This window comes from Micromesistius poutassou, assembly GCF_964030765.1.
Source record: "Micromesistius poutassou genome assembly, chromosome: 4".
Taxonomy (NCBI): domain Eukaryota; kingdom Metazoa; phylum Chordata; class Actinopteri; order Gadiformes; family Gadidae; genus Micromesistius; species Micromesistius poutassou.
Genome location: NC_140274.1, coordinates 18,289,229 through 18,309,439, shown reverse-complemented (window position 1 = coordinate 18,309,439; position 20,211 = coordinate 18,289,229). Strand labels below are relative to the sequence as shown.

General features: G+C 44.3%; 3 protein-coding genes across 3 annotated transcripts in view; 2 read left to right on the top strand and 1 right to left on the bottom strand.

Moving 5' to 3' along the window:
• The first annotated feature begins 5,691 nt into the window (after positions 1-5,691).
• clrn1 (clarin 1) lies at positions 5,692-8,302 on the top strand. The gene is made up of 3 exons (XM_084466543.1): positions 5,692-6,027; positions 7,149-7,328; positions 7,507-8,302. The coding sequence occupies exons 1-3, from the start codon at positions 5,775-5,777 to the stop codon at positions 7,767-7,769; spliced, it is 696 nt and encodes a 231-aa protein (XP_084322669.1). The 5' UTR covers positions 5,692-5,774; the 3' UTR covers positions 7,770-8,302.
• A 1,340-nt stretch (positions 8,303-9,642) lies between these two features.
• On the bottom strand, positions 9,643-14,205 carry ilkap (integrin-linked kinase-associated serine/threonine phosphatase). Its single transcript, XM_084466468.1, has 10 exons — positions 13,935-14,205; positions 13,451-13,558; positions 13,175-13,292; positions 12,628-12,734; positions 12,221-12,314; positions 11,691-11,778; positions 11,277-11,404; positions 10,690-10,809; positions 10,190-10,271; positions 9,643-10,008 (listed from the first exon to the last, which is right to left on the bottom strand). Exons 1-10 carry the CDS (start codon positions 13,969-13,971, stop codon positions 9,883-9,885), a joined length of 1,008 nt encoding a protein of 335 aa, XP_084322594.1. The 5' UTR covers positions 13,972-14,205; the 3' UTR covers positions 9,643-9,882.
• A 1,647-nt stretch (positions 14,206-15,852) lies between these two features.
• The window catches only part of LOC311341565 (latent-transforming growth factor beta-binding protein 4-like), a 20,810-nt gene continuing 16,451 nt past the window's right edge, over positions 15,853-20,211 (top strand). Inside the window, exons 1-4 of the mRNA XM_084466388.1 lie at positions 15,853-16,140; positions 18,436-18,645; positions 19,501-19,565; positions 19,907-20,056. Of these exons, the coding sequence (XP_084322514.1) occupies positions 15,855-16,140; positions 18,436-18,645; positions 19,501-19,565; positions 19,907-20,056 (711 nt within the window). The 5' untranslated portion in view covers positions 15,853-15,854. The remainder of the gene's footprint in view (positions 16,141-18,435; positions 18,646-19,500; positions 19,566-19,906; positions 20,057-20,211) is intronic.

The following is a 20,211-nucleotide window of genomic DNA, read 5'->3' as shown; positions in this document are numbered from 1 at the left end:
TCCTCATCCCCTGAAGCTGCCATAACAATGCCGGATTATCATGTTTTTAGGAAAGATAGGGACCATGGGAAAGGTGGGGGGGTTCTACTGTACGTCAAAAGCACTCTTAACTGTTGCCAGATAGAATTACCTGGAGAAATCGATTTAGAATGAGTTGCGGTAGTACCTAGTTGAGATCCAGTAATAAACTATGTGAAATTACTATTTGATCTGAACTGGACTTCAGTCAATCAGTCTAAAGTCTATTTTTAATCTTCATTTTAAGGGAATGAGGAGCCAGCAGAGGAGGTGGAGCTGAAGAAGAAGAAGAGGGGCTTCACAGCAACCTTACGAAGAGCTGTCAATGCCGTCAGACGCCGCTTCAGCTCCCACTTCTCCCCTACGCCAGGCTAGGGGGACCAGCTCCCTCCAGCGCTGAGGGCTGTGAGGCTAACAAGCCACAGTGTTAGCCTCACAGCCTTCAGCTGCCAACCGGTCCGGCTGCTCTGCCCAGCCTCTGGCTCCTTGGGTTTCTGGGACGACTGGTATCAAGACAGCCTGGCCTTCTTCTGATGACTCCACACGTCCTTCGGTAAATTGATAAATTGCGTTAACATCCCCAGTCCCCGGTGCCCGGAGCAGCAACACACCGGCCGTCAGCGGGGCCGTGCCTGCGGCTCCCCGCAGTCCAGCAGCTGACGGTTGGATACCACGCAGCTCCACGGCCTCAACATCTCCGGTCCCTGGCGCCCGGAGAAGGAACACACCGGCCATCAGCGGGGCCGTGCCTATGGCTCCTCACAGTCCAGCAGCTGATGGCTTGTTGCCCAAGCAGGTAACCTCTTCTGTGGGTTCGCATGGGGCCCTTCAAATCCCTTTATACTGCAGTGAGCCATCAATAACCGTGGCTACCAGCGGAGCTATGTCCTCCATCCCAAGTCCAGCAACCGGTGGGGTTTACTCGGTGGTCACTTAAATGTCTGCAGTATGGTTCCTAAGCGAGAACAATTAGAACATCTGCTGAATAATTCTAACATTGACTTTTTGGGACTCACAGAAACCTGGCTATCCTCCTCATCACCTGAAGCTGCCATAACAATGCCGGATTATCATGTTTTTAGGAAAGATAGGGACCATGGGAAAGGTGGGGGGGTTCTACTGTACGTCAAAAGCACTCTTAACTGTTGCCAGATAGAATTACCTGGAGAAATCGATTTAGAATGAGTTGCGGTAGTACCTAGTTGAGATCCAGTAATAAACTATGTGAAATTACTATTTGATCTGAACTGGGCTTCAGTCAATCAGTCTAAAGTCTATTTTCATCTTCCTTTTAAGGAAATGAGGAGCCAGCAGAGGAGGTGGAGCTGAAGAAGAGTGGCCCACAGCTGTATAATATGATCCCAATTGATACATTGTTGCTGTATGCAGGTCACACAGATTAACCAAATAAACAAAAACAAAATAACATGGTGTTTCGTTATTATTATTATTATTATTCATTTATTATTTTTTGTCCGTGTGGACCGTTTATATGCTTGCTATATATGCAGTTTACTTCCGGTATAAGCTAAATGCTAACAACAATGCTTAAACAATATGCTTCACACCATGCTCAGTTTTGAGCATTGGCAAGTTGATTTTTTTTGTATTTTCAAATTCAATTTTGACGAGTTGCTCGCCTCAGTCCAAAAAATAATTTTGTCGCCTCTTCACAAATCAGTTGCGGGAGTGATTTGTGCAAGTTTGACCACGCAAATTTACTCGCGCAAGTGTATGAGAGTAGACTTCCTCTTGGGAACACCAAGTTTCTTTCTGCCGATTCATTCTCAACAAGTCTTTACTTGTTGTGGAAGTACCAGAGACGTCAGAGAACGCAGTAGTTTAGAATTCATAATATCATCTGGAGGCGCACACAGCTTTTGTTGTCTTTCTTTAGGATACGGTGATATGGCGACAAATTATGATGAATACATGTCTAATGATTCATAACTTGTAATATTTTATAAATTAGACATACTTCTTATTAGGTGAGTGCTGCATGCAGCGCTCAACTATTGTTCTTCTGAAATTTTTATTCTTTCTTCTTTATTATTCTCTAAAAACTGGGACCTATCTTCTTCCACAATTTTTCACCTAGAGACTCCATTCCTATTTTTAAATGTTTAGATTAGCTTGGAATCACACGCTTCCTTTTAGATTTTTATTTTAAACCTGTTAAGATATTCTACTTTGAAATTATTATTTTCTACAATGGGAGTCGATGGGAGGACGGCGGGGCCGTCCGCCCATTCTCTGACACTTCAACCACCTCAGACTTCGTAACTTACCGTTACCGTTACCCTCCGTTCAACCGTTTAACAAGACAACTCACTAGTATCTTCCATATTAGGAAAATTCTATTCCATAGAGAATTTCGATATAATTTATACTTTTTTCCGAATCACAGTTTAACAGCTTCACAGACCTGTAACTCAAACCTCCGCGCCAGTTGTAAGGACGAAAGTTAGAGAGTTGTTGTAAGAGCTGTAGAGGAAATGTGCTCAACATGTTGAAAAATATGTTGATAGAATATAGAATATGTTGATAGAATATATGACAAAGAATAAAATAAATATATATGATATAGCACTAGCAGTGATTTTTTAGTTATTTTGGTAGTATAAAAGCAAGCGGAGTACATACATCTTTTTCTAGCTACTCCGAAGACCGGTGGAAGAGGTCTTCGGAGGTCTTCTTCTGCTTCCTCTGTGAAATGGGCAAACCTCCTGCCATGCTGTAGAAAAAGATCATGAAAATCGAAGGGGTAATACTTTTTTCCAGTTTTTATCATGAAACAATATGAATATGTATTGTGGCGAGCGGCACGGGAGGGAGGGAAGGACGAGACGAGTTAATCAATCAATCAATCAATCAATCAGTCAATCAGTCAATCAGTCAATCAGTCAATCAGTCAATCAACTCCCGCGCCCCATACACCGCTCGGCTACGGTAGTTGCCTTTATTAAAACACACACGACAACACAGAAAACACGGCACACCTGTATGGAAGCATATATGTAGTAAAATTCAAATGGCAATGCAATTTGCAATTTGCAATTCAATAAGTCATTACATTGTGCAATTGACAATTCATTATGCAATTTAATAATGTAATTTGTAAATACGTTATTCAAAGTGTATTTTAATATGCAAAGTGACAATGAAATCCTCAATAAAATTTGCAAAAGTTATAACAATAAAAATAGAATAACATTTTGTCCAATTTTTTGAGTTCCTTTATTCAAATTGAAAAGCTATAGCATCCCCGTGATTGCAATGCACTTCGCCACGCTCCGTGTGTTGCAAAATTCAAATGACATTTCAATCCGCAAAACACTTTGCAAATCGTTTTGCAAAACGTTTTGCAAAACGTATCAGCCAATCGCGTCTGGGGGGGAACTTACGTCACTTGCTCGTCAGACCAGCTGATCATCCACGCACATTGCAATTTATTTATTTATTTATCCCGCAGCAGCTGCCAGACCGTCTTTTCCGCCATTTTCAGTTATAATTACGTAAACTCAGGCAAACCATAGACCTATTAAGAGTCAAATCTGGCACAATAGACCGAGTCGGCAAGCAAGGAAACGTCACTTCCGGTCAGGGCCGTGGGGGAAAACAAACCGTTTTCCCCATACACACTCATGCAAAAAGGCGGTATTTTAAACCTTTGTCAAACGCTTGTCCGCTGTCATTTCTTGGTTTGAATCACTTGTATATGCTGTCAAAGGGCTATATATTAAAAAAATTATCATGATCGGGTCGATTGTTGTCCGTATATTTTTTTAAAAGTGGATCTTTCACAGTTGGTCTTCCCCCACAGCGTTGAGTCTAGGTGGGTGTTCCCTTGGTCGCCGGCCGGATCTATATCGTAAAAACGCGGCAACCATTGTGTTCTCCTTTCTGGCTCCGTCACACGGTTTGGCAAGATATAAAAGCTCAGGTTGTGATTTTTAAATTTATTTGCGGTGCAAAATGGTAAACAACAACTCTTCGGCATTGTCTCTCCGAGTGTCTACAGCCGGCGACCAAGGGAACACCCACCTAGACTCAACGCTGTGGGGGAAGACCAACTGTGAAAGATCCACTTTTTAAAAAATATACGGACAACAATCTAGGCATAGAAAATAAATTGCAACGTGCGTGGATGATCAGCTGGTCTGACGAGCAAGTGACGTAGTCCCCCCCCCAGACGCGATTGGCTGATACGTTTTGCAAAACGTTTTGCAAAACGATTTGCAAAGTGTTTTGCGGATTGAAATGTCATTTGAATTTTGCAACACACGGAGCGTGGCGAAGTGCATTGCAATCACGGGGACGCTATAGCTTTTCAATTTGAATAAAGGAACTCAAAAAATTTGACAAAATGTTATTCTATTTTTATTGTTATAACTTTTGCAAATTTTATTGAGGATTTCATTGTCACTTTGCATATTAAAATACACTTTGAATAACGTATTTACAAATTACATTATTAAATTGCATAATGAATTATCAATTGCACAATGTAATGACTTATTGAATTGCAAATTGCAAATTGCATTGCTATTTGAATTTTACTACATATATGCTTCCATACACCTGGCCAACATGAACAGCACTCTCACTCATGGTGTTAGGCTACAAAACTAAAATGTGCTAAACCCATTGTCCCAGTATGCTTTGCGGCTTTGCGGCACCTGGAACACGGCGACCACGCCCACGGTCGCCACAGTATTTTCCTCATGATGAATGGAGAACGTTTTTCACTCTCACTTGTGTTTTCCTACTCATGCTGTACATTTCTGGGCTCAGCTACACAGTACTTTTCAATATGCAATAGAAAATATTAACATATATAATATATATAATTAGTAGGCTAGGGTCAGAAAACATCGAACCTACACCTGGAGGGGTATATATATATATATATATATATATGTAGGTAACAGGTGTCACATTTGACCTGTGGACACCCCTCTGCTGGACTGTCCAAACCCCAAACCCCCAACAGAGTTGCACCCCCAGAATCGCTTGCGCAGGACCCGCATAGGCGTCCACGGCAGAGGTCGCCACAATATTAAACTGAATAAACAATAAAAAATAAATAGTAAACGCACAACACACTTTAAACATGTTTATGTCGAACCATAACGTCTTAAAAATGGGATTTATAGACGTTCCCCATGATAAAGAAGACCATGGCCGTGTCTCAATTCAGGGGCCGCATCCATTGTAATGATTATACTATGATGAATTAGAACTAATAAGAGTAGATTATATTTTAATGAATGAAAACGGTGTTAGGTTTGCCGTACATTGTGGTAGATAATTGGCCTGTTAGTGTCGCTGTTTTACCAAAAAAAGAACAGGGGCCGGTGCGCGTGTGTGTGTGTGTGTGTGTGTTAGTTTGCGTGCGTGCGTGCGTGATCATCGAACCACACCATGTGATGAATTAAACCTCTATTCATCACCACAACAATTAAATAGACTTTTGTACGAAGTCTCTCTCCCCTCCCCTCGTCGCCTCCGCCCCGACGCTCCTGCCGTCTATTTATCTCCTCACTCCTCCTCTCTATTAAATATTAAAGGGGCGTAACTTGGAGACGACAGTCGGCGGTAATCGAACCCTCAGCGTCCGGCCAGCCACCGCATGTCCCCTCGCCGCAGGGACCACCTCTGAGGACGGTCGGTTAGCGTTCCTCTTCTCAAGAGTTTAACGCGCGTCTCCATGGGTGCAGCTCAACTTCGCAGAGCAATAACCGTGTGACGTCAGAATGCCGAACCGACAGAAGAGGACGGTGTTTTGTGTGGCCGGTGCCCTGGGCTTCGTGTGTGTATTGACGGTGGCGGTGTCGCTGGGCCTCCCCCGGTGGCTGCACGGTACCGTGCTCTGCCACACCGGGGCCCAGCTGGTCAACGCGTCCGGAGCCGAGCTTGACAAGTTCCTGGGCCGGCTGAGCTACGGACTCTTCCAGGGGGAGAGGGTCAAGCAGTGCGGACTGGGCGGGAGACCCCTCCGCTTCTACTGTGAGTCATTAGTTAACATGTTGTTGTCATGGTTATTACCGGTAACCACGGCGTAAGTATTGCAATAACATGTTCACACCAAGTGATAGAAAGTCCATTGGTAAATGACATCAAGACCACCGGTCCATAGTGTTGTTGTTTTAGGGGTTTGACAGTAAGAGACAGGTCATCAAGGAGCAGGTAGGGGTTTGACAGTAAGAGACAGGTCATCAAGGAGCAGGTAGGGGTTTGACAGTAAGAGACAGGTCATCAAGGAGCAGGTAGGGGTTAGACAGTAAAGAGACAGGTCAGCAAGGAGCAGTTAATTCAATTCAATTCAGTATTTGTATAGCCCTTAATCACCATTACAGTCTCAAAGGGCTTAACAGGCCAAATATTTATGACACCCCCCTGACCGAAGCCCCCACACGGGCAAGAAAAATCTCCATTAATCAGCAAGGAAGAAATCTTGAGAAAAAACGTGAGGGATCCCTCCTTCCAGGGACGGTCAGGAGTGCAATGATAGTACAGAGAAAGATCATTGAAGAGCAGGGAGGGGTTAGACAGTATAGAGACATGTCATAAAGGAGTAATAGGCACTACATTGTTGTTTATATTTTAATTTTTTGGCCTCTTTGTTTTGCGTTTTAAATGAAAAAACTGAATGAAAGCATCTTCCAGTCTGAATTGTGATTATTGTTGATATCCTTCCTGTGGCTACTGACCGCCCAGGAACAGAAGACCTTTGTTAGGAAGACTCATTAAAGCCCAGTTGCTTCTGCTCCACCACACACACACACGCACACACGCACGCACGCACACACGCACACACACACACACACACACACACACAGACACATGTATACGCACCACACACACACACACACACACACACATGTATACGCACCACACACACACACACACCATAGTTTATGATCTATTAATTTGCTCGCTCCAGCGGGTGAGGCGTCGTTTCAATTCAATTCAGATTTTTTTTATTGGCATGGTTTTGACCAGCAGTCCAGCGACAAGATGAGGTATAGGGAGTAGGAATATAAATAGGAACATGTTAAGTGTTGCTATAGAAGGACTGGAGCCAGTCCTCCCCCTTCTCCCTTGACCTGACTGACTTCTCCCCCCAGTCTTCCCAGGTCTGCTCCATGTGATCCCAGTGGGTCTCCACGTCACCGTGGTCTTCTTCTGCGGCGTCCTGGTGCTGTTCTCCTCGCTGGCCACCGGCTTCTTCTTCTTCAACGCCTTCGGGAGCCCCTATGAGACCCTGCAGGGCCCCCTGGGCCTCTACCTCTGGAGCGCTTCCTGCTGTAAGAACACCACTTCCTCACCTCGTCCCCGGGCGCCTCAAACTAGTGGTGAACGCCTGGAGGCTAGGCTAGTGGTTACACACAGTTAGTAGTGACACACTTACTGTGTGTCACTACTTCTTTTTTAGCTACTTCCTGTGTGTGTGCAGGTGTGTAGCTACTTCCTGTGTGTGTGCAGGTGTGTGCAGCTGCCTGGTGATGATCCTGTTTGCTGCGGAGGTGAAGCTGCAGCACCTGTCCAGCCGGATTGCCAACTTCAACGAGGTCTTTGACTACCAGACGCACAGCGAGACTTACGACGTCTCCTATTGGCTTTTCCTCCTTGTCTTCTTCATTCATGCACTAAACTTCCTGTTAATCCGTGTTGCTGGGATTGACTTCCCCTTCCGGGAAAACAAGGAGTCGGAGGTGACCACCGGAGCGGCTGACCTCCTGTACTGACCCGCTTTAGGCCTGAGCATACGGAGCGCGAAGTTCGTCTCATATTGTAGCGTGACACAAACCAGTGTAAGAATCTAATGTTTTTTTTTAATGTATTTAAAGGCCTTTTGGTGCCTTCATAAACAGGATAGTGAACAGAGACAGCAAAGCGGGTTGTAGAAGAATGACATGTAGCATAGCACCAGAGGTGGGAATCGTACCTGGGTTGCTACAAGGCATATTGCTTCATGTTTACCGCACTAGCCTATGTATAAGGAGGTATACTCAGGGGCCTGAGGTCTAGAAGGTTCTCTGAAACAGATCTCTAGAGCTTAGAACTGACAGACATGGAGTTGACTCACCTGGAGCCATGAGACTCCGTCATGACCGCCGCAATGATGTCGTTCATCACAACCAACGCCATGGTCACATCAAAGTTAATTTAGAGAGATCTTAATTCAAAGGAAGTAAAATGTGGAACTAGGTCAGTACTTTGTTATGTTAGGGTTAGGATCAGTACTTTGTTGGTTAGGATCACTACTTTGTTGTGTTAGTTAGGGTCAGGGTTCGGGTCAGTAGTTTGTTAAGGTTAGTTAGGGTTAGGGTCAGGGTCAGTAATTTGTTAGTGTTTAGGATCAGGGTTAGGGTCAGTACTTGTTAATATTAGCTAGGGTTAGGGTCAGGGTTTGGGTCAGTAATTTGTTAGTGTTAGAATCAGGGTTAGGGTCAGTACTTGTTAAGGTTAGTTAGGGTTAGGATCAAGGTTAGGGTCTGTACTTTATGGATTAGATAGGGATAGGATCAGTGTTAGAGTCTGTACTTTATCCTGTAAGGTTCAAGGTCATTCATTGATATTGGATAGGGTTTCCAATGTTTATCAGTAGTTCATGTGTGCCATTTTTTTAATGTAATTTTTGAAAAAAAATCCATACATTAATGTTTTATCACGGTTTTATCCTTCAATAAAATAAAATATCTGATCAAGTATTGTCTACTTTATTCTTGTCTCTCTGGTGAATGGCAATTCATAACAAGTGGCAAAGTAAGGTAACTTACCTTACTAAGGTAACATCCGTCTGGGGACTACAGATGAAAAATAGCCTCTTGGCTAATTCTGGCGCATTTACAGTAATGTTATTAATGTGCACTGTCCCTGTTTTCAAATAAACTTATAAAAAAAAAAAAAAAAAAAAAAAAAAAGGTAAGTTGCCAGGTAAGCTTACCTGGCAATGTCTTTATGTTGAAAGGTGAATGTCATCAGCCAATAGCAGCAGAGATTATTTCAGGCATGCAAACTAGTCACCTTTCGGCGAAATTCGCTGTTTTTTAAACAAAATTGGCCACGTGTGATTCATGGAGATCCATTGAGAAAACATTGAGGGTGGGGGGGTGTGGGGGGTCTACAGTCTGACGAAAACGAGACGATAACTAAATAAAAAACAATTTAGGATGACAAAAACTACAACAAAATCTTTTGACTTTCGTTAACGAATAAAAACGAGACGAAAATGTAAGTGGGACAATTTGGGAAGCGATCCAATCAGAACTAAGCTCTTTATGTGGGGAAGTACTGATCGTCCCGCCTGGCAGGTCAACTAGCAGGCGCTTGCTGCGTCGCAAGCAAGTGTCCCTTTGTAAACAGTTTGGAACAATCACCAGTTAAAACACAACCAACTTGAAGTCATTGGCAGACGAGTCATCCCGAAATTCACGCAAAGATAAGCATACTTAAACTTTTTTTTTCTTTCAAGCCTGGAACCCCCTAGTGGGTCTGTGTTTTCCTCAGCTCATGCATCATTCTCACCCCAAACCAGTTTGCATGCCTGTTATTTGCTCTCTGGCACCACGGGTATGGTTGATAGTAAAGACAGAATGGTCGAGCTTGTCGTACACACATTTTATTCAAAACACATTCAGTCACTCAAACACAAGAACATAGGATTACATAGTGGAGCCGTGAGGATACTGAAACTACCTGAAACACTTCACAAACTGACCTGACTGACTCAAACACACGTGTGTGTGTGTGTGTGTGTGTGTGTGTGTGTGTGTGTGTGTGTGTGTGTGTGTATGTGTGTATGTGTGTGTATGTGTGTATGTGTGTATGTGTGTGTGTGTGTGTGTGTGTGTGGCTTTAGAAGCCAATAGAAACCAGGATCACAGTTACGTTGTCAGCGCAGCCCCGCCTCACTGCCTCGCTTGCCAATCGCTGGCAAGCAGCTTCATATCGACCCTCCTCATTGGTCCCTGAGCCATCCTCCTGGGAAGTAGAAAAAGTACTCATTTTTCGGTGAACGTGTGTGAGTATGTTTGATTTGTGTGTGTGTGTGTGTGTGTGTGTGTGTGTGTGTGTGTGTGTGTGTGTGTGTGTGTGTGTGTGTGTGTGTGTGTGTGTGTGTGTGTGTGTGTGTGTGTGTGTGTGTGTGTGTGTGTGTGTGTACCTGCAGCAGACTGAAGACATATTTAACAGCTTCCTCAGCAGTAAACACCTTGAAAAGTCCATCACAGGCTAGCAGGATAAACCTACACACACACACACACACACACACACACACACACACACACACACACACACACACACACACACACACACACACACACACACACACACACACACACACACACACACACACGTCACCATGGTTACCAGCTAGAAGGACACTTCTGTACAGGTAGGGTCAACTGACCACACAGAGATCACAATCGACAATTCTTAAGAAAAAAATGGTGAATAAGAAGATTCTTGAATAAGAAGATTCTTAGGAACTTCTCATATTTTCTTAAGTAACTTCTTAAGTTTTATCTTAAGAAAATGTTACTGAATCCAGCCCCAACTCCACAACATCACCACCATTAAGTTGGTTGAATATCTTTATAATTCTAAATTACGCAGATTTTAGTAGTAGTACTACAGTACTACAGTAGTGAATAGATTTCCTACCTGTCTGCGGAGGTGAGACTGCACCTCCTGAGGTCCGGGGTGGAGATGACTCCACAGCGTTTGTACTGACCGTCTCCTAGCGACCGAGAGACTTCAAGTATACCCAGAACCCTGCCCTCCCTGCATACACACAGACACACACACGCGGTACAGTTTGATTATGCACAGTGGGGATACGGTACAGTGTGATGTTGTTCAGTGTCATACTGTACAGTGTGATAATGTACAGTGGGATAATGTAAAGTGGGGATATGGTACAGTGTGATAATGTACAATGTGATAATGTACAGTGGGGATACGGTACAGTGGGATAATGTACAATATGATAATGTACAGTGGGGATACAGTACAGTTTGATAATGTACAATGTGATCAAGTACAGTGGGATCCTGTACAGTGTAATAATGTACAATGTGATCATGTACAGTGGGATACTGTACAGTGTGATCATGTACAGTGTGATAATGTACAGTGGGATACTGTACAGTGTGATAATGTACAGTGGGATACTGTACAGTGTGATAATATACAGTGTGATAATGTTCAGTGGGATACTGTACAGAGTGCTTCATGGGGGTGACAGCTACCTGACGGTGCCTCCTGCTCTCTGGATTCTGATTCGCTCTTCGTAGAGGGTGGGGTTGTGTTCTCTACTGAGAGCCCGCGACACCACCCTTCGCTCCTCACCCTCCTCCTCCATCCGACATAACACCGCCTGCAGCATCAGGACATCCACAACAACACTGTCACATCACCACAACACCATTACACTGTTGCATCACCACAACACTGTTACATCACCACAACACTGATACATCACCACAACACTGTTACATTACCACAACACTGTTACATTACCACAACACTGATACACCACCACAACACTGTTACATTACCACAACACTGATACATCACCACTGCTACATTACCACAACACTGTTACATTGATACATCACCACAACATCATCACAACCACCAACACAGTTGCCCTGCCTCCTCACCCTGCTGTCTCCCAGGTTGGCTATGTAAGCTGTGTTGTGGACCACTAGCAGACAGGTGGCGGTACAGCCATCTTTCCACACAGGCTTCCTGGAGGAGACGAAGAGGACACTTCAACACTACCATCACACTGGTCTCCCTGGAGGACAGGAAGAGAAGACTTCAACACTACCATCACACTGGTCCTGGAGCAGTATTACAGAGTACTGCTCCATAAAATACTAATTTACTACAGAATATTGCTTTATACAGAATTAATTTACTACAGAGTACTGCTTCATACAGAACTCATTTACTACAGTGTAGTGCTTCCTAAATACTCATATACTACCAGAGTACTGCTTCATACACTATTCATATACTACAGAATACTGCCTCATACAATACTCATCAACTACAGAGTGCTTTCAAGAAGACTTGAAAAAGTTCAGCAGCAATAGAGACAAAGGAGATTGAATATCTATTTAGTCCACCAGGTTAATATGGGTCCAGAGTATAGGTGGATATGGGTGCTTGCTGAGGATCTTCTTACTGGCTGGATGCTTTCTTGAGGAAGTCCTCGTCGGTCTGCCGGAAGGAATCCAAGAGACATTTCTTTATCAGTTTGTCCAGATTCTCAGAGCTCCCTGAAAACAAGGAGAAAGTTCTCATTTAGATGACTAGTTTACTATTTAGCAGACGATTTTATCCAAAGATAAAGAAGTAGAGCAACATTAAGGAGCATGTAGGGGTTAGACAGTACAGAGTCTGGACATTAAGTAGAAAGTAGGGGTTAGACAGTACAGAGTCAGGACATTAAGTAGAAGGTAGGGGTTAGACAGTACAGAGACAGGAGTACAGAGACAGGTCATTAAGGAGCAGGTAGGGGTTGTACAGTATAGACAGGTCATTAAGGAGCAGGTAGGGGTAAGACAGTAGAGAAAATAGCAGAAGACGTACTGCGGGGGAACTTGCGAGCCAGGTTGAGGTGGAGACTCTCTGCAGCGTAGCGTGAAGCTCTTGCTCCTCCGTGGCCATCAAACACCGCAAAGTACGAGACGCCACAACTAACATGGACAACATTAACACTAGAGTTAATAAACAACTAGTGTTATTGTTATACTAATATACCAAGTTATATACAGTTGTTATTCTACTACCAGTATTATATATATATATATACACTATTTAGAATTTATTTATTTTTAATTAATTAATTTTATTTTTTCTTGAAATTGACCATAAAGTTGACTGACTTTGACACTATTACTTACCACTACTACTAGAAAACTATTATTTGAAATTAAACTGTTAAAATTTAAATAAAAACTGTTTAAATAAAACAGTTTTGTGAAGTAGCGTGACAGCCTGTAATGTACAGTATAAAAGTGAATATGTGTGTGTGTGTGTGTGTGTGTGTGTGTGTGTGTGTGTGTGTGTGTGTGTGTGTGTGTTGAGGAGGTTAGGGTTACAGTGTGTGTGTGTGTGTATGTTTGTGGGAACCTACACCTGGGTGGGTGGAGTGGTAAGATGCTCCGTCAGGTCAGGGAGGACAACGTGAGCGTCCTGCATCTCATCTCTCTCCCCCTGCCTCGACCCTACGTAGCCCCTCAGCACCGGGACCCCTTGTGCGCACGCGCACGCACACGCACACACACACGCACACGCACACACACACACACACACACACAGGGAAGAGTCAGACACACTGTAGTCTGTTTGTAGGTGGTGCCGGAGCGGTGGTGTGACAAGGGAAGGAACATTGTGATGGAAGATGGAAAACCTTTGTTACAAACTTTCTTCCTCTCCAGCTGGACCTCCTCCTCCTCCTCCTCCTCCTCCTCCTGACGCCTCCTCTTTGCGTCTGGCCGAGTTGGGAGCTCTGTGGGCGCTACAGGACAATAACTATTTTATAGCATGAATAACTCACATAGATAGTTCATAAATCATAAAGAGATAGTAAATAACTCTTTCACAGAGATTGTTATCCAAAAAGAGAGAGTTAATAATGAAGAGATAGTTAATAACTAATTCACATTCCATAGAGATAGTTCATAATAAAGAGATCTCGATTAACAGATTCATATTCTAACTAGCTAGTACTGTATATACTTAACTAACCCATACAGGTTAACTTGATAGTTCTGTATAGATAACTAACCCATACCAGGGAAACAACAGTGATCTCTATAGATAATTCACCCATACAGGTTAAGTATATAGTTATATAATGATAACTAACCCATACAGGTTAACTAGGGTCTCACCACAGCTTGGCTCTGGAAGATCTTCAAATAGATCCATGATATGGTACTGAAGGCTAGGCTAGCCGAGAAGCTAGCTAGCTAGCCCGGAAGCTAAATAACCGCAACGTTAGCTCGTTGCTACGCTTACTAGCTGCTAAACTGCTACGATAGCTGTCTCACTGATAGAACACCGGTAGCCTAGCTGTCATTTGTATATACTGTTGGAGCTCTACGGCTCTAAAACAGAACACAACATAGGCTTAACCTCCCAGGAGTTAGCCACGAGCTCCGATTGGCTAACTAGCATGCTGCTTAACTTTGTTGTTTTTCCGGTTGAGTTTGTAGACTCAACCCCGCCCCTTGCGGCCGAATGGCAGACACCCGGAGAGACCCTGGACCCCCACTGCATCCACAGCCACATGTGTGTTTAAAATGTGTATGTGTATCATGTTTGTGTGTGTGTGTGTGTGTGTGTGTGTGTGTGTGTGTGTGTGTGTGTGTGCGCGCGCATTTGTGTGTAAAATGTGTCTGTGTCTATGTGTGTTTGTGCGTGTGCGTGTGTGTGTTTGTTTGTGTGTCCGTGTTTGTCCATGTGATTGTGTGTGTGTGTGTGTGTGTGTGTGTGTGTGTGTGTGTGTGTGTGTGTGTGTGTGTGTGTGTCTGCATGTGTGTTAAAATCATATCTCACATTGGCTCTGAGTTATCTGAGTTATCCAGCAGCTCTATCACATAGCTCAGCAGTGAGGTCATAGCTAAACATATAGCTGGCCTGCTGTACAAACAGCCTGGCAATTTAGTATTTTTTTACCATAAAATGCCTCACAATATACTGTATTTTATTTGATCTGTATTTAAATGAATCTCTACTCTTCATTCATCTTTAATGTTACTTCATATTTACTCTGTGTTAATCTGTACTCTTAGTTCAACTGTATTTTTTGTTTGTCTGTACTTTAATAGATCTATTCACTTATTTATTCTATACTCTTAGTTATCCTGTACTCTTGGTTAATCTTCACTCTTAGTTTATACTTTACTCTCTATAGTTTGCCCATGCTCATAGTTATCCTATACTCTCTTAGTTAATATTTACTCTTGGTTATTTGATACTTTTTTATAATTTAGTTCAAAATACTCTTTACCCTGTTATTCTATGCTGTTATTTATAATTTACTCTTAGTTATTCTATACTCGTTGTATATGTATATGGGAGAGAGAGAGGAGAGGGAGAAGATGGAAGGGAGGTAAAGTGAGGAGAGACAGAGGGGAGAGAGTCGTTTTTGAACGATCTATCAACATTCCATTAGATGACAGCCTCTGATAGTGTGTGTGTGTGTGTGTGTGTGTGTGCAAGAGAGAGAGAGTTAGAGAGAAAGAGGGGGACAGACGTGAGCTTTCCCCCCCTTGCCCCCTGAGAGTAGTCTCTTCAAGTCTGACGGAACCTTCCATGTTGTAATCACACACACACACACACACACACACACACACACACACACACACACACACACACACACACACACACACACACACACACACACACACACACACACACACACACACACACACCAGGAGGGGGGTTAAAGGAGTATTTCTTCATAACATTTAGTTTGGACTGCAGCCCAGTCAACTCTCTCTCTCTTTCTCTCTCTCTCTCTCTCTCTCCCTCTCTCTCTCTCTCTCTCTCTCTCTCTCTCTCTCTCTCTCTCTCTCTCTCTCTCTCTCTCTCTCTCTCTAAAACCACGTGGACAAACAGGGAGTGTGTCATGGACCCACCGCCTCTAGCTCTCTCTCTCTCTCTCCGTCTCTCTCCTTCTCTCCCTCCCTCATAAGCATTTTCTTACTCATTTTTGGGGATAACAGACCGACAGTCACTCTGCCTGCAACAGAGAGGGAGAGAGAGTGATAGAGGGAGGTAGAGAGAGTGCTCCTTGGATTTTACTAATGCACTGCAACTTCATCAGGCCTGCGGACACGCAGCGACCCCGCAGCAGCATGGTGGTGCTGCGGGCTGTGATCTTGCTGTGGGCGTGTGCTCTCTCTGTGAGGGGCCAGGGGGGCGTGGTCCAGACCACCTGTCAGGTGTTGTGCTCTCAGCATGGCTGTGTTAACCACTGCACTGCTGGGAACCTCACCTCTCTGCCCAGCACACACACACGCTCGCGCACACACACGCACTCACAGACACACTCGTACACAAGAGGAGAACCGCAGTCAGCCTTCAGAGTCTGTAAGTTACTACCTTTCTGTCTACCTGTCTACCTGTTTACCTGTCCATCTGGATTGGATAGTGTGAAACACTGTAATAGTGTGGTTCTGAGTGTAACAGTGTGTAATAGTATGTATATAATGGTGTGTGTGTGTGTGTGTGTGTGTGTGTGTGTGTGTGTGTGTGTGTGTGTGTGTGTAACAGTGTGTAATGACGTGTATAATGGGGTGGGTTTGTAATGCTGTATGAAGGTGTTACAGTGTGCAACAGTGTTCAACAGTATGCAACATTGTGTTACATAAGGTGACAGTATGTTACGGTGTGTACCATTGTGCAACAGTTGTGTAACATTTAGTTAGTTGCATGTAAAAAATGTGCAACTACAATGTGTAATAGTGTGTACTTAAGGGTTTGTAAAGTATGAGAGGGAGAGGGAGTGAAAAAGAGAGAGTGAGAGAGAACAGAGAAAAACAGAGAAAAAGAGAAAGAGATACAAAGGTGCTTACAGTTGGCATGTGTGATTCATTTTCAATGAAAAACACAACCCTACATCAAGCGCATGTTCAATAAACACACACACACACACACACACACACACACACACACACACACACACACAGAAAGCTGTGGACTCACAGGGACACTTGGTCTTAGATATTTTGCTGATGATGTCATGTTTCACCAGGAGTGATGCAAGAATACACGCATGCATGCACGCACACACACACACACACACACACACACACACACACACACACACACACACACACACACACACACACACACACAAACACACACACATATACACACACTGAATGTACATTAAAAGGTGTAATACATAAATATACATATTGGGGAAAAAAGAGGAGGGGTCAGAGAGGGAAGGAGGGAGGAGGAGAGGACAGAGAAGGGAGGAGAAGAGGAGAGGGAGGGAGGAGAGGAGAGGAGAGGAGGACAGAGAAGAGAGAGTAAAGGAGAGGAGAGTAATGGAGACCAGACGAGAGGAGAGGAGAGGATGAAAGTGCAATGAGAGAGAGGGGAGAGGAGAAAAAGATGAGAGACAGGGGAGGAGAGTGATGAGAGACTGGGGAATAGAGAGAGGGGAAAGGGGAGGAGAGAGGAGATAGGAGAGGAGAGGATGTAGAAGAGGAGAGAGAGAGGATGAGAGAGAGGAGAGGAGAAAAAAGGGGAGAGAGGAGAGACAGGAGAGGAGAGAGGAGAGGGGGGAGAGGGATGAGAGAGGGGAGGAGAGAGGAGAGAGAGCAGAGGAGAGAGGAGAGGAGGGAAGAGAGGAGAGAGAGGAGAGGAGTGGAGAGGAGAGAGGAGAGAGAGAGGAGAGGAGAAGGAGCAGAGGGATAAGGAGGCTACATCAGGGTCAAAAGGTTTGTGTAAAATCTCTCACCCCTGGCAATGTTTGTATAATGTCTCATGCCCGTTGGTAATGAAAGGGCGGAAGGGAAGTGGCTGAGTGGGGACAGGGCCAGGGACCACTGCCCTGCCCCAACACAACATCCTGTCCACAGCTTCCTCTCATACACCTGCTGTAACCCACACCATACACTACATAGAAACACATGTACACACTAATACACATTAACAACACACCAAACCCAATAACACCAATACAATAAACACATTACACACATTAACTACACAATAAATAAAGTCACAACATACACTACACAGTAACTACACACTACACACCAGTCAGTCAGTACCTTAAACTCGTTGCCCGTTGTACCATAGTGATGAACCAGTCACTCAGTACTGTAACTCTGCTTGGTGTAACATAGTGATGAACCAGTCACTCAGTACTGTAACTCTGCTCGGTGTAACATAGTGATGAACCAGTCACTCAGTACTGTAACTCTGCTCGGTGTAACATAGTGATGAACCAGTCACTCAGTACTGTAACTCTGCTCGGTGTAACATAGTGATGAACCAGTCACTCAGTACTGTAACTCTGCTCGGTGTAACATAGTGATGAACCAGTTACTCAGTGTTGTAACTACATAATGAAACATAGTGATGACCCAGTCAGTCGGTACTGTGACTCAATTAGACTGGGCGGTAACCCAGCTAGTGGTGGGGAGTGAAGGGCTGTCTGACTACAGACAGAAACTGTCTACCTGGCTGTCTATCCCATGACTCATACAGAGGACACACAAAGCATGTCTTATTTAATTAACCATGAATGCCTTGGGCTCAGATGACCCGGTTCTGATAGTAGATGATGTCACGATCTGCTGCAAAGTGAGTTATCTTCTGTTATCTCCTCTCTCCTCTCCTCTTTCCTCATGTCTCCTGCCCTTCTAGCTGTGTGTCCTCTCTGTAATAACGGGGGAGTGTGTGTCCAGAGAGATCGATGTCTCTGTCCTCCTTCCTTCACTGGGAAGTTCTGCCAGCTCCCCGCCCCTACCCAGCATGGTCCCGCCCCCTCCCCAGGAGCCAATCAGGTGCGGACCCAGTCAGAATACCTCCTCCCTCTGCAGAGCCGTCCAACAGGAGAGGAGCAGAAAGTAAGAGGTAGGTTTCACCTTTCCCACACTTGCTGCTGCCTATCTTGGCCAGGATGTTACGTTAACATCTGTTGCGTCGTGGGAAGGACAGAACCACAGAGTCAGGGAACCGGGGCAGAGGTGTGGCTGTGTCCTGGTTAACTCTTACTGGGGTTTGGGTGTAGAAGTACTAACAACACTCTGCTCACCAGACCTACAGCTCGTAACAATTGAATTGAATCAGATTCAAGTCACTGGTTCTTGCCTACAGTGCTGCATCAGCTTCGACCCATCCAACATCCAGGACATGGTCAAACCATACACCCCAGCTATACTACGCTCCATGACTGCTAAACAGCTTGCTACCCCCTCACTACGAGTGGACCCCAGCTGCCGCTCAACTACATCTCGATTATTTGCTGTCCTGGCTCCACAATGTTGGAACAAGCTCCCGCTGACATCAGGCCAGCTGAAAGCCTAATCCCTCTAATGATGAACTAGAGAACGCTTACCCTGAGGCAGCCTCTAATGTTGGCGACTTCAATAGTGCTCATATCCCATAGATGGGATGTTGTCTCCCAGAGTGCCCCCTGCTTCAAACAGACCACCTACAGTATGTCCCTGTACCCATGAGACATTCCGTCACCTGCCTAGATGACTACCGCCCTGCAGCACTGACCTCCATCATTATGAAGTGCTTCAAACGGCTAGTCTGAAACCACATCTGCTACACCCTCCCTGACTCCTTGGACCCCCTTCAATCTGCCTACCACCCCAACAGATCTCCTTCTGACACCTTGGACAGCCTTCAATCTGCCTACTGCCCAAACACTTTGACCTTCCAGGTTAAATAAAATATAATGTGCTGTGTGTTTGTCTCCAGGCCCAATTAGGTCGAGGACACAGCACCCCCTGGGGGCCAGCCTTAAAATACACCAGGTGGTGAAGGTACACACACAATATTTGAATTTGAACTCTTTTACAAACTTAATAAACTATTTATTTAACTATTTAGTAAACTGATTTACAAACTATTGAATGAACTCATAAACTATTTAATAACCTTTTTAATAAAGTCTTGAATAAACTCTTAACAAATATTTCATAAACTCCTAATAATAAACTCTTGTACTAACTGTTTTATGAACTCTTTGATAATCTCTTAAATATCTTCTAATATATATATATAATATTTTGACAACTCTTTAATAATCTGATTTATACACTTTAAGAAACATTTCATGAATTGATTCATTAACTTTTAGAAACTATTTTATGAACTCACACAGGTGTTGCACTCCGGCCCGGCCGAGCAGAGCGAGGCAGGACCCCCGGCCCCTGCAGGACTGAGGGCCCAGGGCCAGACCCTGCGGGGGGCTGGGACCTACACCCAACAATCAGGCTTCAAATACTGCTTCAGACAGGTGACCGACAAACAGGTGAGGCGCACCACATCTCCATGGAGACCACGTGACAGAGTTCACAGAGACAAGATGGCCCATGTCTGTCTGTCTGTCTGTTTATCTCTATCCCTTCCCTCTGTCCTTTTACGTCTCTCTATCTGTCTGTCTGTCGTATTGTCTGTCTTCCTGTC